Below are 27,535 nucleotides of genomic sequence, written 5' to 3'. Positions count from 1 at the left end.
GTTCTAGTATATTTTAGTTAGAAATGTGTTATTTTATGTTTTAGAAACTTTTGCTAAAACCAATGCAAAACAAACCAAAGCCAGCCGGCAGAAAAGTGTGATTATTGTCGCCTTGAACCATGGTTTCTGGTGTTTGGTGTGGGCACTGGTGTGGGCACTGGTGTTGGTTTATTACTGAACCCAGTGCCCTTTCTCCTGTGTGTACTTTTCTACTAGGTACACTTTTAGTGTTTGTAAACATTTTAGTGTGTTTTTTCTACTATGCATACTTTTCAGTGTTATGGGCAAACATTGACAGGTAGGTGGTTCTGCGGTCACATGAGCTAAGGTCTTAAATTGCCCCTCATGTACCAAATTCATGAAGTTCGTTACCCTTCCCTGGGAATGTGCCCCACGCTGCAGCCTGCTCCCTGAATACCAGCCGCTGGCTTGGCTCTGCTGTCCCATCTGTGTCTCAGGCCCGTCTCCCGAGCCCAGTTCCCACACATGTGTCGGCTAGTCCATCTCCTGACTTGGGTGTCCCCAGGCGTCTCAAACCGCACTTACCTACAAGTAGAACTGTTGGTCTCCCACCTTGAAATGTGCCCTGCCAGGGGTCTCGCCGTGTCCTCGGCAGCCCCCCCCCGCTCGACCTGCCGCCAGCTCTCCCCAGACGTGGGGCCAGTGTAGGCGTGGGTTGTGACCAGGACTTGCCATTTGTGGTCGCCTAGTGTTCCCATATTTTCTAATGGGACACATGGCGTGCTCATTCCCCTAGTGGGTCCAGACACGCCTTCCCTAACAGAACAACACAGACCTTGTGCTGACTGCTGGACGGAACCGGACTTTGGAAGCTTTTGACCTCAACGTGGGGCGCAGTGCAGCCGTGATCACAGAAGCCCATTCGCGGCCTGTCCACCAAATTTGTCAAAATAAAGTGAGTGAGTGTTTGATGCTCCACATCATTTGTAGTTTTATGTTTAAAGTGTTTAGCACATAAATATGTGTGATGCAATTTTGTTATGTGATGCTTACTGCCAAAGTCTGAGTTGTTGCTCGCTAATTTGTTCCGAGCCTGATGTTTGACATTAGAAGACATTTTGACAGCACACTGAATGTTAATTTTTGTTCTTTTGTCTGATAATTTCATGGGTCCATTCTGGGACTTTCTGGTGATGCCTTCTCACTTAAAGCCCCATGCGTGTTTGGGCGTGTCACACGCTCATTGGGCTGAACGACAGCCCTGCAGCCTCAGTGGCTGTCCTGTCAGAATGCAGCTCGTCCGCTCTGATGGAGAAATGGTTTCAAAATGCCCACAGCTGAGGTTAAGGCCTCCGGTTATGGGGGATGGCCATCGTGATGAAGTGATTGTCACAGTTTCGTTCCTAAGACACTTGTCACCCCACAGAGCGTTCAGGAGACTTTGTTATCGGAACATCAGCCGCAGGTTTGTTTTTTGATGTATTTGGAATGGATTTCCCCATTCGGGGTTTAATTTGTAATACCTGAAATCTGTGTTCTGTTTAAGTGAAGTCTTAGGATTTGGTGCCACGGCTCCGTCACCCACGGCATCAGTCCGTCATTCTAGACTTCCTCCCAGTCCTATTTGCCAGGCTGTTGGTCTGTGGACTTGGTACTGCTGGGAGTGCGAAAGAAGGCACATATTCTGCTGCGTGCAGTTGCACTCTGTCGAAGCACATGCTATCCTAGTGTCCTTCTGGATAAGTGGGCGAGAGGGGTTGGTCCAGAGTGAGACTTTCCTGGGGCTGCAGTGGGCGGGGCCCCAGAGGCCCCGTGCCGAGTGGGAGTGGCCTGGTGCTCTGTGTCCAGGTGCCTGGGAGCTGTCCGTCTGGATGGCCGTGCACACTTGGCCGTCTGGGGTAGGTCAGCCCAGGTCAGAGTCAGGGAGGGCTCTGGGATGCGGGAGCATGAGCAGGGCGCTGGGTCATTACCACCTGGGTGGGGAGACCTTGGTTTTGATGGGAGGCCTTTGAAGGCTCAAGCAGGCTTCAGTCTGGACTGTTTTTTCCAACATTATACCCTCGGAGGTTAATTAATTAGGACATTAATTAATTATGATAAGGGAAAGTGTTCCTGGTTTATATAACACTATGGAAAATACCAGCTTGGAGAGACTTGATGAAGAGAAGATTGTTTTTGTGCAGAATCTTTTTGCATAAAAACAACAGAAACACTTGAAACACTGTGCAGTAGGTAATGCATAATGGAGGAATCCATTTGAAGCCTTTTGTAACTTCTTTATGAGGCTCCAAAATAGTAAATGTCAGAAACGGAATATGATCAGCTCTGAGAGTGGTGACGTCCTGTGTTTTAGCATCCTGCTCTGGGAGCTGGTGAAGGAAAAGCGTTGGCTTGGTGGGTGGGGCGGGAATGGCAGATGCTCTGTATGGAGACCCGTGTCTCATGCTGCTGGTCTCACAGGAAGAGACATCAGGGCTGGGGGTACGACTGATCATTGGGCCTCACATATTTCTGGGCTTTCAAATGAATTTGGTAACTGAGTCGTACATTGAAAATGACTGTTAGCCTACTACCCATCTTATTTTTTCGCTATTATGATTTCTTTCAAATTCAAGTACAACTCACTGATGTAGAGTATTACAGGGTAAGTCTGACTTGCTAAATTGGTTTACTGAAACTTTTAGGCAAAGGCATTTGGCTTTCAGACACTTCAGTGCCTTGTGGTGTCTCAGTCCCCTTTGTGGCATGAGCAACCGTCGTGTGTCCCTGGAATCTGCTCAATGAACGTTTGCTGATTCGCATCACAACTGACCGTTACCCACAGAAGGAAAAGGGTCCGAGCGTTTATACAGGACGTAGGATGTGAGTGCAGAGGGTGATGGCTTCTTGAAATGATGGGTCCACACATGGATTTTAAGCGTTAAAGTTTGACAAATAGCATTTGAAAGCATTTAAATATTACATTCTCTAGATGTGATATATAAAATTTATCTAAAGATCAAGATTTCAACATGGAAGCATCTCCCTTGAAATATTACGTACTCATGCACCTGATCAGTTTTTCTAGAGTTTCTTTGAGTCTTTACTATGTTTCCCTGAAAATAAGACCTAACTGGAAAATAAGCCCTAGCATGATTTTTCAGGATGACATCCCCTGAACATAAGCCCTAATGCATCTTTTGGAGCAAATCTTAATATAAGACCCGGTTTTATTTTCGGGGAAACACGGTAATTAGTACAATTCAGTGAGAATTAATTAAATTTACCCAAAATGTCATTGAGTTAAAATATTTCAATCATGAAGATAAATGTGAATCTCATGTGTGATATTCCTGTGTTGTAAATGTTAAATTTAAAACAAATTTCTTACCATGTTTTTGACACTTGCTACTTCTTGTCTCAAAGTATTATAAGTTGTTAGCAAGCAATTTCTTTGTTCATTTAATTTTTGAGTTTATGACACATGGCTCTTATTAAAGGTGGTCATTTCATAGCCAGTCACCATCACCAGTTTTTTGAGTGTGGAAATGGTCTGTTAGCGTTTCCATATAAATACCTATTTCCTTTTTCTGGTTCTGTTCTGTATTTATTTCTGGGGTTTATCACAGAGCCATAGAAACTTGGTCTAGATTGAAACTTACTGGAGTTCAGTTTGACATTTTTTTCAGTTTGTTTCCCAAATTTGTTTTAAATTGTTTCAGCTGTTTAAGTTGGAAATGCAAATATAATCAAATATAATTTTGGAGTTTTAAATGATTTTTTTTAACTTGTAATATAAAAAGTAAAGCCTTGGCTTTAAAGTAATGGTAAAGATGGTTCTTTTAACTTCCGCGAACCAGTTTTTCTCATATTTTTAGAGAAGTTATTTTATTTTGAAAAATGGTGTGTTGCTATTTTGTCTGACATCTTGGAATTTTCCTGTTTCCTCTCCTTTCTGTTACTATTTCATAATAGAAGGTTTTTTTTTAAAAGTGTTTTACATATACCATATTTTGCCATGTATAATGCACACTTTTTTGCCCAAATTTGTGAGGGAAAAATAAGGATGCGTATTATACATGGGTAGTGCTAATGGGTAATACAAAAGAGTTTTTCCCTGAAAGTTTGGGCCAAAAATGTGGGTGTGCATTATACACAGGAGTGTGCTATACGTGGCAAAATATGGTAATACTTTTCTCTGTTACAAGGATTAAATAAAGTCATGCATGCAAATCTCTGAGTATATGCAAAGTTCATAAATGGAAATTATTATTCCTATTTTTTATATATAAATGTATGAGGGCAGGTGGCCCTCGCCTTAGAAAACTCTGAATTGTCATACGCACCTAATTTCACAGTCTGTTGTTCCCACGAGCGTTAGGATGAATGCACAGAAGTTGCAGTGAGGAGCAGACTCTGAATTAGCTACGATTTTCACCTCCAAAGAAACCGTGCACTGGCGCTACTGGGCGTGGACTAGGTAACATGCCGAGGTGACTGTTCTGAGCACCAGGTCAGGTGTGGACAAGTGCCCTAGCGCCCTCCCAAGGACGGATTCGAGGAGACTGGGTTTCTCTGGAATTGTACATTCTGGCATGTTGTTAGAACTGGAGTTTAGGAGGAGTTTGAAGGAACATGAAACAGGATTCGGTGGCTTAACTCCTTCAGCTTCCTGCGTACTTGGTCGGTGTGGACGGAAAGCCAGGTGGTCTGCTGGTCTCCCACGTCCCTGTCTGCCCCCCAGACGGCTCGTGTTGAGAAGCATGAAGGTGTGGTGATAGCAAGAACGTAGAACCTCAGCGAGGGTCGCAGGGCATGTCCTGGTCAGCGACCCCACATTAACTCATCACTGAGATCGTGTGTGTGTGTGTGCACGTGTGCAACTTATCACTGAGATTGTGTGTGCGTGTGTGTGCGTGTAACTCATCACCAAGGTTGTGTGTGCTAGTGTGTGCGTTTGTATGTGTGTGCGTGTGTGTACATGGGTCTAACTCATCACTGAGATCGTGTGTGTGTGTGCACGTGTGCAACTTATCACTGAGATTGTGTGTGCGTGTGCGTGTAACTCATCACCAAGGTTGTGTGTGCTAGTGCGTGCGTGTGTGTGCGTTTGTATGTGTGCGTGCGTGTACACGGGTCTAACTCATCACTGAGATGATGTGTATGTGTGTGCATGTGCAAGCACATGTGTGTATGTGTGTCTGCATGTGTGTAACTAATCACCGAGATCATGTGTGTGCATATGCACATTTGTTGTGAGCACACACACACGTGTGTGAGCACGCATGTACACATGTGTGCACGCACACACGTGTGCACACGTGCATTAACCTACACATTAGTGATTTCCTTTAAACATGTCTGTTGGCCACCACTGCTCGCCTGGCCTTATTCCAAGCCCTGGTACAGACATAGGTCCTTTCCCTGAGGAGTTTGTGCTCTTGCAGAGAAAGAAGCTGGGGGTTCATACAGTGTCACATGTCCTGTGCCCAGGTTACTGGGGGAGGGCCCTGAGGTGATGTGAGTGGAAGGACGTGAAGTAGAAAGGGAGCCAGCTGTACGCTGGGGAACAGGAATAGGCGAGGAGCCATCATGCTTGGGACCCCTGGCAGGTGACAGAAGCCCTGACTGGGGCAGGGGATAGTCCTCCAGGCTGTGGGCCCTGGTCATACACTGAGTTTTGTTCTGGGTGCAGGGCAGTGGTGGCAAAGGTTTGAGCGGCAGGTGAGTGACCTCACAGTGCTTGAGGGGCTATGAGTGATGTGGACATGTGTGTTCATGCAGACACTGGGGACAGCGGGACTGCCACCTGGTCCCTGCCTGCGGGGCTGCCTGCCCTGTGGCTCCGGTAGCAGGTGTGCTGGAAGGAAGATGGCTGCCCTGCAGGGCCTCCAGATAAGCGGCCCACAAATCTCATGGCCCAGTTCCAGCCTGCACTTCCAGGGCTCTGCTCCCCGCCCTGATCCCCTCACCAGCTTCTGAGGTCCCCTGTGTCCCCTGAGCACTGGCCTGCTGCTCCCCACCTGGACCTGTCTCTGGGCCACTGTGTGGAGAGCAGATTGGGGACAAGACTGGGGATGAGACGCAAGGAGGAGCCAGGCCGCCCAGGAGTCCAGGCGGGTGGTTGTGCCACTGACCTACCCTGAGGGGCTTGCCTCCTGGTGGCCATGGGCGTGGGTGCAGGTGCCCGGGGAGTGGGACTTGATCGCAGACACCCCCGCAGGCTCTGGAGCTGCCCGGGGCCTGCGAGGCTGTGTGGCGTGGACGTGGCCTTCCCTCCTCGGGGACAGTGACCATCTAGCGCCGATTCAAGGCAAGCTCCACTCTCTCTAAACCTGCGTCTTTTTGTAGGGAGTTTCAGTGCACTTACTGTAGGAACTGCTTGGAATGTGTTCCCCGTCTGTCCTGTGGCAGCTTCTGTGGTGACAGTGACAGCAGGAGCCTACGTCAGCCTCACGCCATGCGGTCCCTTCCTGATGACGGATATTTCAGGAATCCTGTGGTGGCCCTTGAATGAGCCGTGTTAAATTAGGAAAAGTGGTCCAGAGGTTTCTCATGGGAGGAACTGGTTTTACTTCCTGAAAGTAAACGTGTGAGCGGCACGTGATGAGTGAAGGACGCGTGCTGGGCCGCGGGGCCACTGTGTTTCAGGAGCAGGTTTCATGCCAGTGACATAGTGCACACCGGTGTCCCAGCCACCCGCAGACAATGGGAGCAGCCACTCACGTGCTGTCACTTCATCACTCATGCGCTGTCCCCGACGTGTCCACACAGGACAGGCGCCAGCCGTAGCTGGCCCAAGTGTCGTATTTCCAGCAGACACACAAATAGGCCCTTTCCAGTGGCTTTCAGGCTGACCAGCAGGCAGAGCCACGCTCGTCACACGTCAGTGAGCCGCTTTGGCACGTGTGTCACTAACGGCCTCTTCTCAGGATCGGGCCCAGTTGTCTCAGTTACGTCACACACGCAGAACTCAACTACTGACAGTAGTTCCATGTCCATCAAACAGCGAGGGCCATATTTGCCTATTTTAAAATTATGTTACATCATTAAATGGATTATTTGTAGCATAAAAATGCATAAATCTTTTATGATTTATTGATGTCTTTAAAAACCGTAGCGGGCGTGTTTTTTTCCTTCATATATTTTAAAAACTGGACTGGTTCTTAGCTCTTTTTTCCTGTCTGAATAAGATATTTTCATTTTTGTGATGTAAATATATAATACTAAGCAGCAAATTTGAATTGAAAAAATTAGAAAATACCTAAAGGTTTAAACAGTTTTTAAATGAAGCAGTTGTATCACACAAAACTTTAGATTTTCAGAAATAAATAGTCACTTAAGTTGATATGATTACTTTAAAATACATGACTTTCCTAGCTGTAGAGCTGGTTTTCTTAAAGAAGTAAGATGATCACTGATACAGACAAAGCTTGAGCTGTCCGTGTCCCAGGCTCCCAGTGCGCGCTTTCCCAGGGCTGTGTGTGGAAAAGCACAGCTTAGTGTGCTGCCCTCTTGCATGGTGACGTCAGCGTGTGCAGATCTCGGGCTGCCCAGGTTTCACCCTACCACGTGCGTGAGTTTTGTCCCTGTTTGTGCATTTCTGGAGTGGGCACTGTGGCCTCTATTTGCCTTGGAACGGTGCTGTTCTTGTCCTTTCCCAGTTGTAGTGTGCGGTAGTTCATTATTTATACTAAAATGTTCTCATTTTCATCATGAGCTTTTTAAACCAGGCACTGTTTAGATACACGCTTTCAGGTTCCCATGTGTGTGAGCTCGGTTTTGGTAATCCTTGAGTTACTGATTTCCACCTTCACGGTGCCCTGTCACTACATGCTCTATGTGACACTGTCTGATATCTGTGAGGTTTTGTACTCACTGAGAAACTTGACCCTGGCTCATGTTTATAGGTGTCACACGTGTGTATGAAAAGAACGTGTTCTTGCTAACTGTGGGTCTGCACAGAGGTCTATGGGCCCAGCCTTATTAATTGTGTTCAAATTATTCAAGTTTTCCTAATTTTGTATGGTTGAGTTTTTTAATCAGTGAGAGAAAGGTATTAACATCTCCCTCTACGATTGTAATCTTGTTAATTTCTTCTTACAATTATATTACTTTCTGCTTTACGTGTTTGCAGGCCATGTTATGAGGTATATTTTCATGTGCAGTTGTTCCTTTATCCTCCTTAGAAATTATTTCTAATTAGGTGTTCTTTGCCTCCCACCTACTTTTCTAGTACTTATGCAGTCGGTCCTGCCCCCTTTTACTGAGTGCGTGCTGCTTCTATCCCCATCTTTCATATCCAACTTTTAAAAAATAATACATTTGAAGTGTATTTCTTGACATCCAAGCTAAGCGTCTCTTCTCTTCTTTTGCTCATTGAGTTTGGTCTGTTTGCAGTTATCATTGTTACTCATGTATTTGGTCTCTGTGCTTTCTCTTCTGCCTTTTTATTCAAAAAGCTTCTGCACTTTCTCTTTATTATGAATTTTCTTTGCTTCTTCATTTCTTCTTCCTCAGCCTCTCTTGGACTGATTAAATTTTTTAAATTCCCTTTTTTCCCCTGTGAAAGATTTGACCGTTCTTTCCGGTTTTTCACTGTTCGGCTTTAAGAAACTGGCAGTGTCGTAAGGTGTAACTCTGCTGCCGCTCTGTGTGTCTTTCTGTCAAACTGGCCCCGTTTTTCATTCTTTCTGTTCTCAGGGCCTTACAGTTGCCCAGCATCTGGTGGTGACTTCCAAACCTCTGTTGAGTGTCTATTGAATTGTTCGCATGTTGTATTTTGAGTTACCGAGCTGCCCTAAGCGGGGCCCAGTCTGTGCAGTGCTGTCATGTTGGTCTCAGGAGCTGAGTGGCAGTGGGTAGACCCCTCACCTGGAAATGGGCAAAAGATAGTCCATGCTTCACAAGTTGGTTAAGAGGATGAGATGTAAGTGTCTAGAGTGTCATCTGGTGCAGAGTTAAGACTCGCTATACTTACATACACGTTTGTTAGTGAATTTATTGTAAGCTCTTATTTCCTGTTTGTGGAGAAGAATCACTTTAGCCTATGGATACACTTCATTACATCTGTCTTCATGTTTTGCATATTGACTTAGAGGGAAGATGGAAATCGTTAGGAACCGTAACATGTTTCAGTAATGTTTGCAGCCAAATGGTTGTATAGATGGATTACAGTTCTTTTCTATTTTATGGGACACTTAAGGTCACATTTCAAATCTTACGGCAGCATCGTAGGGGAGGTGAGCATGCTACCATGCCTCTACGATCAGGGCAGAGACACGTCCTCAGGGGATCAGCATTTGGGGTGACAGTGCTGGGTCTCACCTGCATCACCTCAGCAGTGTCTTAGATTTTGATTATCAGTGGGTTAATAACTGACCTCCCACTTTAAATGCCTTCTTAAGGGCATCTTCCAGGTAGTTTATCCAATATGGATTATGATGTACACTTTAAAAATAGATTTTAGAGTGCTAATATGTTTTACTCTTTTACCATTTGTAGTTCTGTAACTTTCAGTGGCATTACATATAGAGAAAACATACATCAGTAAGTCATAAGGTCAAAATGTATGATTAGTAATTATTCATATGGAAATTTTTAGACTCTAATTCTGAAATTGTTATAAATAAGGAAAAAGTTTGTATTGATTTCTTATCTTAGATTCAATGTTGTTAGATATCAGTAGTGTCATGTTTATAATTCAGCCTTTAAATAATACACCGTGTTTTTTCTGCTTACAATTATAGGGATCGTCATTTATGACCCAACCATCTCAGCTTTATAATCTTTTCGCGACCACAGCCATTGGTGACGGGATACGACTATGGGACCTGAGAACCCTGAGGTAAGGCCCACCCTGTTTTGCAGATTTCAGCTGGAGTGAAGCCAGAGGGACCATATCAACATACTTCTATTAAAGCTCCCAAAGCACTTGGCTTTAAATATCTATAAACTCAATTTGGTCTCTTTTTCCCCCCCAAACATGACAAGGTTGTGGTGAATCTATTCACACTGACCAATCTAAGAAAAGTCTGATTTATACACAGAAAAGGTCACATACATTTGGGATGGCAAAATAACAGGTGCTGGTCTTTGTTACGTGTGTGGCAAGCGGCCCCTGCGTGCCCGAGGTGCCCAGGGAGGCCATGGGAAGCTCTTAAACTGCAGTGGTACATACACATGTAATCTATTGCACATGTTATATGTGTTGCATGTGTGTGATATGTATTATCTTGTTCTTCTAAAAGTATTCTGATACTGTTGGTATCTATTCTGATACCCAACAGTCACAATACATAATTATATAACCAAATACAATAAGTATTTGTGTGTGCGCACATGTGTATATATCCACAAGAACAAAATGAGTATCTGCTCGCCTCTTTAATCACAAACTCATGGAGGGGATGTGCTCGTCCCTGGGACATCTCGGGCAGGGGGCTGTTGTGTCCGTGGAGCCCAGCAGGTAAATGCTGACCGAGGCTTCTTAGGATGGCACTTTGTGTTCCAAAAGGTGTGGGAGGTTTTTCTTGATAAAACTAGCATCAATTCCATGACATTTTTTACAGTAAACAAATTTTATATAGCACTTTACGAATGGTTGTTGTAAGACTTAACCAGCCTTACATGGCACCTCCCAAAAGTCTTGACTTGTTGATTTAAATAATCTATGATTTTAAAAGGGTTGTTTCTATCATTTTAAAGATCTCAATATTTTTATCGTTTGATAGTTTTCATATGTAAAAAGTCTGTCTGATGTTAGTTCGGTCATCTCTGTGAATTTATGATTTTGAAGTGTTTTAATTATTTTGGAAGATCTCTAGAATGACCTGCTAACTGTTTAATAATCTTTACATAGAAAATGTTCTTTCACTGTTAGTTTGTCCACTGTTATTAATAGTTATTTTTGTGAAGAAGAGCAACGGGTCAGTATCTTTATCCTAATTTGCGTTAAAAATTAAAAATAATTTTCTGCTCCTGGCGTGTCCTTTTCTTCCTCGTAGGTGTGAGCGTCGTTTCGAGGGTCATTCGAGCCGCTGCTACCCGTGTGGGATTGCCTTCAGCCCTTGTGGACGATACGTGGCCTGTGGTGCCGAGGACAGACATGTACGTGCTGCCAGGCATGCTGGGGTCATTAGCCGTAGGGAACCTACACTCATTCTTGTGGAGACTGTTTCATACTGTTGCACAGAAGGATAAACATTGATTTCAAGCTGCACAACTGGCCAGTGTTTTGAGACTTTTACACAGTAATAGTTCTCTTGGTGTCAAATTAACCTACCTGGTCGTTTGCAAAATGTGAAAGCATTCATGAGACTCTGCAAGAGTAAGAAAAGGTTTATTGAAAGTCAAAGAGAGAGAGAGAGAGTTCTGTTTGGAACTAGCAAAAGGAGTTTTGCCAGGGCAGTCTGGGAGAAAGAGCTGCGGTGGGTTTCTGGTAAAGGGAGTTGTGCCAGGGCAGAGTCGGATGAGAACAGCTGCGCCGATGAGAAGGAGTGCTGGGGTTTTATATTTTTCCATGCAGGATGTAGCTTGCAGGGGGCTGCCTTTACAATTGTCTTCTGGGAACTGTTCTGTTCCCACCTATGATGGATGTAAGGTGCTTGTCAGCTCGCAATGCAGTGCTAACCAGGGGAGTCAGAGCCAAGTGGTTAATGTTTAAGTTCGTTCCTGCCAGCTTACAAGCTTGCTCCTGTTAATTCTTTATTTGTCTCATCAATAGTATTTTAATAACAGTACCGTGCTAGGTATGAAAGGCCATCATGGATGTTTCTTTTTCCAAGTGAAGTATATTTTAAACATCAATCATTAATTAATTCATTTCCTCATTCATTTATTAATAGTTGCACAAATTGCTTACTACATGAAAGACATTGTGTTACATTCTGTATTTTCTTTGACTTACCAGGAATTAACGTTCATAAATAAATAACACATTTCTTATGATGGATTTGGAGCAGATACTAATATACAGAGGCTGCCAAAAAAATGTATACACATTTTAAGAAAGGAAAAAACTGTATTAATTGTAATACTCAATACATACCGATAACAAAAGATGAATACAAGTCATGTCTGACTCCTGCAATGACAAGAGGTGCTCAAAGTAGTTCCCATCAGCGTTCAGACACTTCTGATTACGGCAAACTACTGCTTGAGCAGCGCTGACCAAAGTGACCACTTGTATCGCTGCACGTGCCGTTTCAATTTCTTCCCTAAGTACCGCCAGTGTAGCCATTTTTCTACGGTACACCACATCCTTTAAAGTCCCCCATAGATAGAAGTCAAGGGGTGTTAAGTCAGGAGAATGTTCTCGAATTTCAAACACCACTTCCAAATGGTCTTGTGCTCCTCGAATGACAACCATGCTTCCTCCATTTTCTTTGTCCTGCCTGTCACATAGTGACGCTAGCACTCATTTGATGAATGCCCTCTTTTCAACAAAAGTTATACTACACATTGCTACCATAATTCAATTCAACTTCAGAAAGTAATACATAGAAAACACCTCTTAAAATGTGTGCACTGTTTTGGTACCCCTGGTATAGCCATTTGTCCTTAATGTATTTAAAAAGGTCTTGTATTAGTTTGCTAGGGCTGCTGTAATGAATTATCAAACTTGGAAGCTTAAAACAACAGAAATATATTCCCACAGTCATGGAGCCAAAAGTCTAAAATTAGGGTGTCGGCGCGGTCAGGTCCTTCTGAAGCCTCTGAGGGAGGGTCTGGTCCATGCCTCTTCCATGCCTGGTGGTGGCCGCCAGCCCTTGGCGTTCTTCGGCTTGGGGCTCATCACTCCCACCTCTGCCTCCATCTTCACGTGGCCATCTGCCCTGGGAGTGTCACATCTCTCTCTTTTCTTATGAGGACACTGGTCACTGGACACACTAAATGCATGATAATCTTATGATTCTCAACTTAATTACAACTGCAGAGATCCTATTTCCAACTAAGATTACAGTCCTGGGGGTGTTAGGACTTGGACGTATCAATTTGCCAGATACTAGTCAGCTCACAACTAGCTTGTAAGGGTTATCTAAACAAAAAAGTCCTGAAGAAATTTCCAGAAGTTCCAGGAAATCATAGAGTTTATTTGTAAATAACCACTTTACAATTTAATTGAGAGTCAGATTTATTTTCTAAACTTTTATTCAGTTTAACTGGTGAGAACAGAATTTAAGAATATTGAAAACTCTGTGAAACTTTTCAATAGGAAAAGTTATCCTGAAGTTTTACCGGTTCATAACTAAGCGTGCTGTGTTGACATCTTTGTCATCTGCTATATGATAGGTACTTGAATTCATCTCTAAATGAGCTAGTTTGATTATTTGAAAATTGAGTAGAAATGAATATCTTAGGTATTTTCAAAGAAAATATATTCTGAAACTTGATTACTGTGCAGCTAATAAATAATTTGCAAATTTATTAAAACAACTTAAAATATTAAAATAAGTAACATTTATTTGAAAATATGAACTATTTGCCACCATTTTGGATACATTTTTTTTCTTTTTTTAAAAAATTTATTGGGGAGACAATTGTTAGTAAAGTTACATAGATTTCAGGTGTACAATTCTGTATTACATCATCTATAAATCCCATTGTGTGTTCACCAGCCAGAGTCAGTTCTCCTTCCATCACCACATATTTGATCCCTTTACCCTCATCTCCCACCCCCAACACCCCGTACCCTCTGGTAACCACTAAACTATTGTCTGTGTCTATGAGTTTTTGTTTCTCATTTGTTTGTCTTGTTCTTTTGTTGTTTTTGGTTTATATACCACATATCCGTGAAATCACATGGTTCTCTGCTTTTTCTGTCTGACTTATTTCGCTTAGTATTATACTCTCAAGGTCCATCCATGTTGTCACAAATGTTCCTATATCATCTTTTCTTACCGCTGAATAGTATTCCATTGTGCATATATACCACGACTTCTTTATCCATTCATCTATCGAAGGACATTTTGGTTGTTTCCATGTCTTGGCCTCCGTAAACAAAGCTGCAATGAACATTGGAGCACACGTGTCTTTATGTAGAAATGTTTTCAGATTTTTTGCGTAGATACCCAGGTGAGGGATTGCTGGGTCATACGGTAATTCTATTCATAATTTTTTGAGGAACCTCCACACTGCCTTCCATAACGGCTGCACCAGTCTGCATTCCCACCAACAGTGTATGAGGGTTCCTTTTTCTCCATAGCCTCTCCAACACTTGTCACTATTTGTCTTGTTGATGATAGCCATTCTGACTGGGGTGAGGTGATATCTCATCATGGTTTTTATTTGCATTTCTCTGATGATTAGTGATGTTGAGCATTTTTCATGTCTATTTGCCATTTGTATGTCCTCTTTGGAGAAATGTCTCTTCAGGTCCTCTGCCCATTTTTCAATTGTGTTGTTTATTTTTTCGTTGTTGAGTTGCATTATATCCTTGCATATTTTGGATATTAGCCCCTTATCAGAGGCACTGTTTACAAAAATCTTCTCCCATTCAGTTGGTTGCCTCTTTATTTTGTCGATGGTATCTTTTGCTGTGCAGAAGCTTTTAAGTTTCATATAGTCCCATTCATTTATTTTAGCTTTTACTTCCCTTGCCTTTGGAGTCAAATTCATAAAATGCTCTTTGAACCCAAGGTCCATAAGTTTAGTACCTATGTTTTCTTCTATGCAGTTTATTGTGTCAGGTCTTATGCTTAAGTCTTTGATCCATTTTGAATTAATTTTGGTACATGGTGACAGATAGCAGTCCAGTTTCATTCTTTTGCACGTGGCTATCCAATTCTCCCAGCACCATTTATTGAAGAGGCTGTCTTTTCTCCATTGTATGTTTTTAGCTTCTTTGTCAAAAATTATCTGTCCATATTTATGTGGTTTTATTTCTGGGTTCTCAATTCTATTCCATTGGTCTATGTGTCTGTTTTTCTGCCAATACCATGCTGTTTTGATTATTGTAGCCCTGTAGTACAAGCTAAAGTCAGGGAGTGTGATACCTCCAGTATTGTTCTTTTCTCTTAAGATTGCTTTGGCTATTCGGGGTCTTTTGTGGTTCCAAACAAATCTGATGATTTTTTGTTCTATTTCTTTAAAATATGCCATTGGGATTTTGATGGGGATTGCATTGAATCTGTATATTGCTTTGGGTAATATGGCCATTTTAACTATGTTGATTCTTCCAATCCATGAGCACGGAATGTCTTTCCATTTCTTTGTGTCTTCTTCAATTTCTTTTAAAAATGTCTTATAGTTTTCAGCATATAGGTCTTTCACATCCTTGGTTAAGTTTATTCCTAGGTATTTTATTCTTTTTGCTGCAATTGCAAAAGGAATTGTTTTTTGTATTTCTTTTTCTGAGATTTCATTGTTAGTATATAGGAATGCAATGGACTTTTGTGCATTGATTTTGTAGCCAGCAACTTTACTCGTTTATTGTTTCTAATAGCTTTTTGGTGGAATCATTAGGGTTTTCTATATATAGCATCATGTCATCTGCAAAGAGTGACAACTTAACTTCTTCATTCCCAATTTGGAGGCCTTTTATTTCTTTCTCTTGCCTGATTGCTTTGGCAAGGACTTCCAACACTATGTTGAAAAGCAGAGGTGATAGGGGACAGCCCTGTCTTGTTCCTGAATGTAGAGCAAAGGGCTTCAGTTTTTCACCATTAATTATGAGATTAGCTGAGGGTTTGTCATATATGGCCTTTATTATGTTAAGGTATTTTCCTTCTATACGTATTTTATTGTTTTAATCATAAATGGATATTGTATCTTGTCAAATGCTTTTTCTGTATCAATTGATATAATCATATGATTTTTGTCCTTTATTTTGTTTATGTGATGTATCACATTGATGGATTTGCGCATATTGAACCATCCTTGTGCCCCGGGGATGAACCCCACTTGGTCGTGATGAATAATCTTTTTAATGCATTGTTGTATTCGATTTGCTAGAATTTTGTTTAGGATTTTTGCATCTGTATTCATCAGAGATATTGGTCTGTAGTTTTCTTTTTGTGTGTTGTCCTTACCAGGTTTTGGTATCAGGGTAATGTTGGCCTCATAAAATGAGTTAGGGAGTACTGTCTCTTCTTCAATTTTTTGGAAGAGTTTGAGCAGGATTGGTGTTAGATCCTCTTTGAAGGTTTGGTAGAATTCACTAGTGAAGCAATCTGGTCCCAGACTTTTGCTTATGGGAAGGTTTTGGATGACTGATTCAATTTCGTTACTGGTGATTGGTCTGTTTAGATTTTCTAGTTCTTCATGGTTCAGCCTAGGAAGGCTATGTGTTTCTAAGAAGTTGTTCATGTCTTCTAGGTTATTGAATTTGGTGGCATATAGTCCTTCATAGTATTCTTGGATGATCCTTTGTATTTCTGTGGTGTCCGTGATAACTTCCCCTTTTTCATTTCTGATTTTGTTAGTGTTTGTCCTTGTAGCTGAGATGTGTCTCTTGGAGACAGCATATGGTTGGGTTTAGTTTTTTGATCCAATATGCTACTCTGTGCCTTTTTATTGGTGAGTTCAGTCCATTTACATTTAGGGTGATTATTAACATGTGAGGATTTCCTGTCATTCTGTCTTTAGTTTTCTGGTAAGGCTGTGTCTCCATTGTTTCTTTGCCTTTTTGTTGTTGTCTATTATTTCTGTGTGGTTGTATTCTATGATGTTTCCCTCTGTTTCTTCTTTTATTACAGTATATATTTCAGTTCTGGATTTTTTTTGAGTGGTTACCCTTAAGTTTTTGTAAAAGAAAGTTTGATATTTAGAGTATTCCATTTTCTTCAGCACGCTTACTTTGTCCATTCCCATATTCCGGTTCAGGCCTTTACTCTCTCCCTTTTTATGATTTGGTTGCCACAAATTGTCCCTGTTGATGGTGGTTGAATAGCCTCCTTTAGTATTTCTTGTAGTGCAGGTTGTGTATTAGAAAATTCCCTCAGCTTCTGTATGTCTGGAAAGGTCTTTATTCCTCCTTCATATCTAAAGGATATCTTTGCTGGATATATTATTCTTGGCTCATAATTTCTCTCTTTCAATAGTTTGAATATTTGGTTCCACTTCCTCCTGGCTTGTAGAGTTTCTGCTGAAAAATCTGATGATAATCTAATGGGCTTTCCTTTGTAGGTTACCGTCTTCTTTCCCTGGCTGCCTTGAGGATTCCCTCTTTGTCATTGATTTTAGACAGCTTCAATACAATGTGCCTTGGAGAAGGCCTGTTGGGATTGAGGTAATTAGGTGTTCTATTTGCTTCTTGGATTCAAGGATCCAGTTCTGTCCACAAGTTTGGGAAGTTCTCATCGACAATTTGTTTGAATATATTCTCTGTTCCCTTCTCTCTTTCTTCTCCTTCTGGTATGCCCATTATTCTTATATTGCTCTTTCTGATGGAGTCAGAAAGTTCTTGTAGAGTTCTTTCATTTCTTTTAAGTCTCAAGTCTCTTTCTTCTTCCATCTGTGTAATTTCCAGGTTTCTATCTTCGATGTCACTGATTCTTTCCTCCATCTGGTCAACTCTACTACCTAAGCTGGTTATTTCATTCTTAATTTCTTCTATTGAGTTCTTAATCTCCAGAAATTCTATTTGGTTCTTTTTTAAAATTTCAATCTCTTTTGTAAAATGCTCATGTTGTTCTTTGATTGTGTTTCTGAGTTCATTAAACTGCCTTTCTGTGTTTTCTTGCATCTCGTTGAGTTTTTGCAGAACTGCAATCTTGAATTCTCTGTCATTTAAGTCACATATTTCCATATCTTTAAGTTCCTTTTCTGGAGACTTTTCACTTTCTTTCTGAGCTGTCTTGTTGCCTTGGTTATTCATGGCAATTACTGATTTATTATTTCTCTTCCTAGACATCTACAGGAGTGGCTTCTACAACAGGTTGATAGGAAGAGGTCTTTCTTTTGTTTTCCAGTAGGTGTTGGTAGAATGTTTTATTTTCTCTCCGACTGCAGCCTTTTTTTCTCTCTCACATGGTAGTGCTATGTTTACTCTACACTATTTCAGTTTCTAACACAATGGGCGGATTCCCTGGGAGATGGGCGTCTCCTCTGTTAATTGTTTGCCTGGGTCTCAGGGCGCAGTGTCCCGGTGGGTATGTGGAGAGCTTTTGAAGTTCCAAAGCTCTTCCTACACCAGATTCAGAGCCCGTATGTTTCAGCAGTTCTGTATACTTCAGCAGGGATCCACCCAGATAGGTGGGGCCAGGGGCGGGGTGAGTTGTGAGAGGTGGCCCAGAGCAATGGTGGCGACCACCACCACAGCCAGTCCTGCTTCCACAGCTCCATCCCCTTTGCTGGAACTAGTTGGGCTGTGAATCTGTGTCTGTGGTCCACAGTTCTCAGAACAGCAAATATTCTGTTCTTTTGATCTGACACTGCTACTGTTTCGCTTCTAGCACAGGGCAGGTGGGGGCGGAGCGAGTTCTGGGAGGGTAGGGAGGGGGCGGCTAGTCTCAGCGCCTAAAGCTTCCGTTCTCTGCTCAGCAGTGAGGGCTTAAACCATCGTTTTCAGCCTCTTCCCTCAGTCTTTTCTCCGAGGTCTCTGCCGTGAGCGTTGGGTTCAGCTGTGTTATATGCTGTCCCCTCACCCCTGTGGGCCATAAACTGAACCCTAGCAGTCCGAGTTCTTCCCTCTCCCACAGCTTCAGTAGTTCCAGGATGCAGTGAGCTCGGAGCACTGAGCTAGGTCTGCGTCCTGAGCCCATGCTGCTCCGTCTCTGCACTTCTCCATTCCCTCCTGCCCCACTCGTGCGATTCGCCCACCTTTAGGTGAACTCAGTAGTGGGCCTCTTTGTCTTGCCTGTCTGCTGTGCAGGGAGTCCTTTGTGGAGTTATAATTGTTTGATTAGTTGTAAATTCCAGGGGATATTTACAGAGGCTCACCTCACGCCGCCATTTTGGTGACCCACATTTTCAAATTGTCTTTTCTTTTTTTTTTTTTCAATTCTGAACAAAACCCTTGCTAGTACCATCACCACCACAAACAATGACAAAATGATGGAACTTTTGGTTTTTCCTCTAAATTGTTTATCTGTATCCAGTAAAGTACTTAAAACTCTTACCAATTCAAATCCATCCGTCTATCCAATTAAATTGTCTTTTAGAACATCTTATTATGTATAATAAATTCTTGGTTTTTAGGTAGAATATCAAATCCTTATTTGCTTCAAAGTCTTTAACAGTATTTGTATATTATTTAAGAAATTCAAGAGAGATTTTAATTATGGATCTATTCTTTCAGGAGCCAAATGTATGTCAATTGTGTACATTATATTTTCTTGAAATTTTTGATCATTGTCTTTTTTATTCAACATATATGTTAGCACAACTTGAAAATATAATGACTGAAATTAAAAGTGTAAAGAGACAACATTGATTGGAAATGACGCTGCTGTGGAAATACTTAAGTGTAAAGTAGACTTCAAGGCTTAAAGCATTGCTAGAGATAATGAGGGGCATTTAATAATGACAACAATGCCAGTTTATATAGAAATTTTCATAATTCTAAATCTGTTTGAACCCAAAAACATAGTTTCAAAATATCTAAAGCAAAAGTAATATAACTCTAAGATGACAAGAAACATCAGCAGTCATAATGGAAGACTTTAACAGACTTCTTTTAATGGGTGGAAAACAAGCAGGTTCTTATCTGCTTAAAATATTTTGCTGGTTCTCGAATATTACATAGAATACAAACCACATATTTTTTTGTGTGGTATATGAGAAGCTTCACAATATGTCTCAACTTGACTATCTAACTTTGTCTCTATTTCTTCTATATGTCCTATTTTCTATTTACTGTGTCATACAAACTTGGATCTGACAGTCTTTTTTATACTACAAAAAGATGAAGATGAGCCAAAAACATTGGCACAGACGATAAGATCACTCCAGAAAAACGTGTTTTCTAGGTAGATGACAACTAACAATATATTTACAAATGAGCTGAGTGACATTAAGAATACACATAAATTTTAACAGAGCAGCTAAAGCAGAAGCAGAAGAGTTCAGAAATGATATTGCTAGACAATAGGAGTATGTAATGTGAAAACTGATAAATTTAGGAAAGCATTAGAAAACAATTTTCAGAAATAAAGACCAAATTTGAATGAATACTGTAGAGAGTAGGCAACTACAGAGAGCACAACAAGGGAAAAAGAGGGTCTGAGGGATAAGAGAAATAAATTCATACATGAATGAAGAAAATGTAAGGGCAGATACAAAATTTGGCAAAAGAGATTCAGTTCCATATAATTGGATTCCCTGAAGATTTTGTTTTGAACAAGAACAGAACTAATATATAAAATTGTACTTCAAATATAGTTTTTCAGAAATTACTTAAATCTGTATATTGAAAGGACACCTGTGAAAATTGAACCAGACTTGTCAGCACTGAAATATGGCTTAGTAATCAATTGGAGTAATCATTAAAAACAACACTAACAGTAGCAAAACATCTTTTTCTTCAAGTCTTCAAAAACTTATAAAAGGAAGAATATCAATGAGCATTAGACTTTTCTAAAGTATTATTTTAGATTAGAAAACACTGGGAGGAACATACTTAACATAAGCTAACAGAGAAAATCTTCGTCAATAATTTTTATACCCACATAAATTGTCCTTTAAGTATAAAACCAGACAGACTGTTATGAACATGCCCAAACTGAATGAGCGGTGTTACCTTGATTCATTCTTGAAGGTGAGATTGAAGAAACTTCAACATGGTTCAAGGTGAACAATGAATATGTTCAACAATATAACTAAAATTGGAAGATGAGAATGAAGGCACCAAAATACTTTGTAAATGTCATATCGATTACACTTTAAATATAATACAAAAATGGGAGGAATGAGAGTATTCCAGAAAGCAGGATAAGTCCTTTGATTTTTCCCATAGAGAATAATTAGGAACAGGCTATCACTTGAAGCTGACAACAGAATATATACTCTTAGATTTGTTTGAGAATATAAATATTAAGATAATTCAAATGACTACAATTGGATAGTATAGGAGAGGGAATAGAGAGATCAAAAATGATTGCTAGACAATTTCAATGTTGGGCATAGGAGGAAATGGACATACAGTGTCTTAGAGGGAGTGGGCTAAGAGTTTTATATACAGTTTTTAATAAAAGATAGCTACAAGGACAGGATTGGTCACGGCATCTTGTGCCGATAAGAAAGAAAGAAACGGAAGAGCAAGAGCATCACATGAAAAGGCCACGGGAAACAACATCGCACCAAAGGCTACTGGCCAAAGAGGCATAGCTGGGCATCAAAAGCATAGTGATTATAGTTGACTTTAAAACATTATGTACTTAAAATCTCATGGTTTTCCAATGGCATTTCAAAAAAGAGGTTACTGAAAACAAGCCAAAGCAAACCCAACCTCATTAGTCTCCATCGGGAGGTAACTAAGGCACTAGTTCTTTACTCAGAAGATGTCTTCTTATGGGAAAGATTTGAGCATTTGTCTTGCCTTTCCTGTTTGGACTATGTTTCAAGTTAACCAATGTCCTGTTTGAAGAGGAAATGTTATATTTTAGAGAAGAATTCCAAACAGTTGGTTTGAATGACAGAATTAGAAGCTTACCCTCTTGCAATCTGAAAGTAACTGATTTTGGCAAATGTCATCAGGAGATGAGACTGTCAGATAAAGATCAGCTTGGATAGACATTTCTCCACAAAGGACATGCAGATGCCAGCAGACACACGAGAAGATGCTCGAGATCACTGACCATCAGAGAAATGCAAAGTAAAGCCACAATGAGATACCTCCTCACTCCTGTCAGAGTGGCTATCAATAAATCAACAAACAACAAGTGTGGCGCGGATGTGGAGAAAAGGGATCCCTCATGCAGTGGTGGTGGGATTGCAGATTGGTGCAGCCACTATGGAAGGCAGTGTGGAGGTTCCTCAAAAAATTAAAAATAGAATGACCTAATGACCCAGCAAGTCCTCTTCTAGGTATTTATCCAAAGGCAATAAAATCAGGGTTGTAAAGAGATATCTGCACTCCCATGTCACTGCAATGAGAGCCAACATGTGCAAACTACCCAAACGTTCATTGGTGAATCTGGTATATACACACAATGGAGTGATACGCAGTCATAAAAAAGAAGAAAACCCTACAATGTGGGACAGCAGAGATGGACCTTGAGGACATCACGCTAGGTGAAATAAGGCAGTCCCATGACAGATACTGCCTGAGTCCACGTAAATGACGTATCTCAGCTCAAACTCAGAGTAGGACGGGGTTGTCAGGCGGGGGATGGGGACGTTGGTTAAAGGTCACAGGTTTCAGTGTCGCACGGATTCAGGCTAGTGCCTGCCCAGCAGCACCACGCTGGTAGGTGACAGCAGACACTTGTTAAGAGGGGCGATTTCCTGGTAAACACTTACTGTCACCTCCTAGGCCTCGGCCAGTGATAGCATCTCTAAGCTTAGACTGGGTCCACATTCCTGAGGCCATTTTGGAGGCCCACACCACTGGGCGTTCAACGGGTATTCCTGTTAAAAAGAGTTGGACCTGAGCCCAATTGAGTCTTTATGGGTAATTTCTGGCTTACAGCAAATACCCAGGACAATGGAATAAGTGTAAAGACGTCACAAGGAGGCAAACAGACAAATCACGAATATGGAACATTCTTCAGGAGACAGTGTCTTCAGGTTTATGGTATGAAAAAAACCCCAAAACAACCAACCAAACAAACAGACAGGGAGAGAAAGGATTGCTCCGAACCAAAAGTGAGAGAGACATAGAAGCAATGTATGGGTCCTGATTCCTGATTTTCCCAAAATAACTGTAAAAAGACATTTGAGAACACTGGGAAATTATTGTGACTGGGTGCTAAATAGCAAGGAATTATTTTGATTTCAGTTAGGTGTTCAAATGGCAGTACGGTTGTGTGTAAAATGTGCCTACGTTTGGAGATGCTTACAAAACACACGTGGCGTCATCTTTGCAGTTTGCTTCAAAATACTTCATACTGTTAATACTTCGACCACAAAAACTACACGCAGGGAAAAGAGTCTGGCAGCTGAAGCAAATGGAGCACATTCTTGGTCGTGTTCTACCTCGGCTACGTGTACACAGGGCTCGCTGTGTGATGCTCCACTTTTGTGTCTATTTGACAAATTTCCAGATTAGAGGCCAAGCACAGGTGTTGGGAACAGGTCTGGATACACGTGGTTTGAGTTTCCTTAGCGTAAGCCCAGTGTTGGCCGGCGTGTCCCCTTGAACACAGCCGCTCGGTGACAAGGGACAGTGGCTGGAGAAGCTGCGTTTGGCCAGGGGTCTGGGACTCACTTGTCTCCGAGCTGTGGGGGTTTCATTTGCAGCAGCGAGCAGTGACGTCTAAAGTGGGGTTACATGAAGTATGTCTGGTGTTGCACTTAGTAACTACTGCTTAGACATTAGCACACAAAAAGCTTCCATACTGTGATGTGACAGCTTGTGGGCCGATGTCAGCTACTCCTCTGCCAGATCCCTCTGCCCTGGTGTTTCGCTATAGGATCACATTTTGAAAGAAATCAATAGGAATGAACTAATGGATCCTTAAAGATACTAGTTATATAATTGATGGCAGGTCCGAAGATGCTGAAAACGACTAGGTTGTTATTAGGAAGAAAGTTGATGAAGATTTCAGGACCATTAAAGCTGCTGCCGTCCCTGGGGTGTGACACCGTGTGATGGCTGACCAGTGTCAGCGCCACACCAGTGACCACTGTGCTATGTGTTTGCGAGAGGCAGTGGCGGAGGTGGGGGCTGGGGAGTGGGGATGGGCGGGGAGAGGGGTGGAGCTTCCCACTGCGGCTGTCACATTTCCTGTTTCCAGACCTTGATGGAGGCCGAGGAGAGAGTGATTGTGTGTCTGCCTCAAAGCCTGATGGGAGAGCCCAGAGCAGTGTCATCAAGCACCGGTGGCCCGCTTGGTGGGGACCAAATGTCGCGTGCCCAAGTCAGGGTTTTCTAACCCAGCCTTCGCTTCCTCCTGGGAGCTGCAACGCTTCTGTGTGAGTGGGGTTTAAATAAGGCTCTGAATTACGTCTCGAACATTTTGGTCTTCTGAGCAAAGTTTGTTATTTTTCTCATGGACTGAAAATCCAGTGACCTGAAGAAACGTGCACAGTTCCGACAAACGTCATTTCTGGAAATATTTTTAAAAAGCAAAGTAAATGCGACAGTCGACTCCCCTGTGGGTGATAGCACTGCGATTATGAGGTTTCAGAAATGTAGGACTAACTTCTGTTTGCAATTCTTTTTCCCATTTTCCCTATGGGAATAATTTGGGTCCAGGGAGATGAATGGACGTACACTCTGAGACAAAAGAATGAAAGAAACTGCGTGTTTGTGGTTTCCGTTCCACAGAATCACCAAACAGGCGTAATGAACTGGTTGAGTTCTGTCTGCAAAACATTCATCTCTCTCGGTAGTACGTTCAGTCCCTTACAATTTCTGTGGAAATATTTTCGAACAGCAAAGTGTCATTCCAGCCCGAGCGCTTTGTGCCATATTCTCATCTTTTGTCTAAAACTATATGCTTCCTTTTTCCCTGCCCCTTTTCTCAGGGCCTATTAAGTCAGTTCTGGAGTGAGATTTACCTCGTGCAGTTCTATTTGCAGTCTCCTTTGTTTCCTAGTACATTTTAGCTACAGCTTATTCCTCTTTGATGGGGAGAAGTTGCTTCTTAAATCAAGTAATTTATTGTAGTTGAAACATTTGTTCGCCACGTGGACTGCAATGGCATTGTATCATTTGAAAGTTGTTCCTTGTTTTTCCACCATATTCTGCATGGTAAATCTTGTCCTTTTGGACTGGCGTTGCCACTGTGTGGAAGTGCGGCCCATGACAAGCATATATCTAAAAAAATATTTCTGACATTTGGGGCCTCCAACTGCTGTTTTCAAGTTTCAAGTTTGTCATGAGCAGAAAGGGTCATTTGACTCAAGAAACTTCTGTGTGAAAAGATGTGTTTCATTTAATACTGTTAGGTTGGTGCAAAAGTAATTGCGGTTTTTGCATTTATTTTTTCCTTTTAAGCTGCAATTACTTTTGCACCAACCTAATATTTTCATATAGAAAATAAAAGCCTGTTTCTTAAATAACTCTTGGACTTCTTCTTCTTGGACTATTATGGGCCATCTTATGTGCATTTTGAGGTTTCATGCAAATAAAAGCCAGTGCTAATTCCGATTTAGAATTAGGTAAAAACATAGCAAGTCTCAGGGAGGGCTTTCAACAAGAGATAGTTAGGTAGCAGAAGCTGATTTGAGAAGGAAACTTCCAACACTGCCTTCTGATTTTTGGAGCCCCACCAGGTAACTGCACTCACCCTCCCTGTTCCTGTTCCTGCTCTTTAAGGGGACGAGGGAGCAGCTCTGTCTTCACCTGCACCTCTGCTCACCCTGTCTCCACTGGCCCAGGATCCCGCCACAGAAGAACACGCTCTCTCTGCGCCTTCATTCTCAGTCCATTTTCCAGCAGCTTCTAAGCAAGTTCCCTGGAGCCTAGAGATACTAGCTTAAGCCGTCCCCTGGCACTCACCTTCCGTAGTGGTTGGATTTCTGTCGCATGTGATGTGGGTGGTTACGGTGCCTACCCAATTGCCTAACCTCCTGGGCTTTGTCACCACATTCCATTCCTTATGTCTTCAAATCTTTTGCTCTCATGTGTTTTCTTACTCATGGTTCTCTGGATGCATCTGACGTCTGTGACACTTCTTCCTCTTCTCACCTCTTCCGCCGTGAACTCAACCCACACTAACGGTCTGATCTCTCCTCTACCTCACGACTCAGACAGACGTCCAGTAATCTGACCTGGTTTCCTGCTTCCTGAAGATGTCACAGCTGCGGGACATCCGCAGACCTGGCTGTCACCTAGACTCAGAGTGTGCAGAACCAAATGAATGATGTCCCCACGGCACCTGCTTCTCAGAGCACAGCGGCACTTTCCAGTAGGACCTGGTGGTGTTCAGTGCATCTAAATGTGTTATGGAGATGTCTCCGTGATTCGAAATCTTTCTTGTTTATCTCCGTAGCTGGGAACTAGAGGGAAGATGCGTGCGTGCGTGTGTGTGTGTGTGTGTGTAATAACTTGTAATACAGTCCCGACATAGAATTTATTTACAGGCCATACAGGAGCTGTGGGTTTCACTTGTTTGGGCTCCGGTGCTGTGAGTAGTTTTGCGCAGGTCTTCGTTGACGTCTGGTTTCATTTCCGTGGGCTGGGCGGGGGCTGAGATGCGAGCTCTGAAGGGTTGCTGTATGTTTCACATTATCGGAAACTTCCAAACCGGTTTCCAAAGGGTCTGTTCCAGTGGGACCACTGAGCCCCGGGTGATAGGCGTGTACGTGTGGAAGTGTGACCCACAGAACTCCAGTGAGAGTGATGAGTGGGGTGGCAAGGCTGACCCGTGTTAGGAGACACTGAGTGGGGCACAGGCTCCATCCAGTAGGTGAGGGCTTCAGACTCTGAAATACGGCAGCTGTGGGTTCGAGCCAGTTTCCAACTCCCATAGCTGTGTGGCCTGAGAAGACTGGCGACCCCAAGCCCTGTTTCCTTGAGGTAGAATTGGGACAGTTATAATATCTCATGTATCTGCAGTGGATTAGACGAGGTGATTCATATAGAAGTTAGTGTTTGATAAATGTTTGCTGTTTTTAGTAACCTTCGTATTTTATAATCAGAAACAAGGGATGCAAAAGAGCTGTGGTCATTACAGTTTCCCTCATCTGCTCGATCTAAACAGCAGACCACAGGAGAGCCTTCAATCCTGAGAAATCTCCAGAATTAGTTAGAAGATCCCTCAGTAAGTCAGTCTTGAAGATAAAATAGTGATGGCAAAAGTCGTTTTGAAATACCCATGAGATTAGAGGGAATGTGAAAATGGCCTGAGTCCTTTATGAATGGGCATTGTCAGTGGCAGCCTAGAAAAATAGCAAGTAAAAGCTTAGAGTCAGAGAAACCAGCTTAGAATCTCAGTACCGACACTAGATGGCTGTACTAGTAACTTGCTCTCTACATGTCATGGTTTCCTCAATAAAAATACCGGGATATTAATAATTTAAAGTGAACATACCTCAACCAACCAGTTGTGATTTATGTGACACTTGTGTGTTCTATAGACAACGATACATTGTCCCTAAAATGAAGTATTTGATGGCAACTCTACATATATACATATATAGCTATAGATGTAAATACAGATACATAGATATGTCTGTCTGTCTTTGTGTGTATCTTTTTATAAATACCATTAGAGGCAAATGTATATCTTTAATTTTATCAACATCTATAGAAAAATTCGAAATATTTGAATTGCTCAAATTTCAAGCTGATTACCAGGAAGCAAAGAATAGACAGTTCTCTCTCAGGCCTATGGAAAAGACAATAAAATACCACTTTTTTGAGGTTTGTCAACCCCAAGAAAGGTGAGTGAGGTTTGTCAACCCCAAGAAAGAAAATACCTACCAAGAAGGGGTCCTAGTGGCTAATCGAGCTCAAAAATTAAAAACGAAGAACAGCCTATCAGCCGTTGCTGTGCCGGCTGAAGCCCAGGGAGAAAGCTGCACTGAGCTGCCCGCCGGGACTGTG

General features: G+C 42.1%; 1 protein-coding gene across 16 annotated transcripts in view; it reads left to right on the top strand.

The window, feature by feature from the left end:
• The window catches only part of WDR27 (WD repeat domain 27), a 167,243-nt gene that overhangs the window by 48,041 nt on the left and 91,667 nt on the right, over positions 1 to 27,535 (top strand). For all 16 annotated transcript variants that reach the window (XR_012496837.1, XR_012496839.1, XM_074333868.1 and 13 more), the window contains 3 exons: positions 795 to 916; positions 9,690 to 9,787; positions 10,947 to 11,049. Coding sequence is in view for 14 of the 16 variants with exons in the window: in XM_074333868.1 (XP_074189969.1) it covers positions 795 to 916; positions 9,690 to 9,787; positions 10,947 to 11,049 (323 nt within the window). In the remaining 2 variants the exon portion in view is untranslated. The remainder of the gene's footprint in view (positions 1 to 794; positions 917 to 9,689; positions 9,788 to 10,946; positions 11,050 to 27,535) is intronic.

Source organism: Rhinolophus sinicus, linkage group LG05, assembly GCF_036562045.2.
Source record: "Rhinolophus sinicus isolate RSC01 linkage group LG05, ASM3656204v1, whole genome shotgun sequence".
Taxonomy (NCBI): Eukaryota; Metazoa; Chordata; class Mammalia; order Chiroptera; family Rhinolophidae; genus Rhinolophus; species Rhinolophus sinicus.
This window is presented reverse-complemented; position numbering and strand designations above follow the sequence as displayed.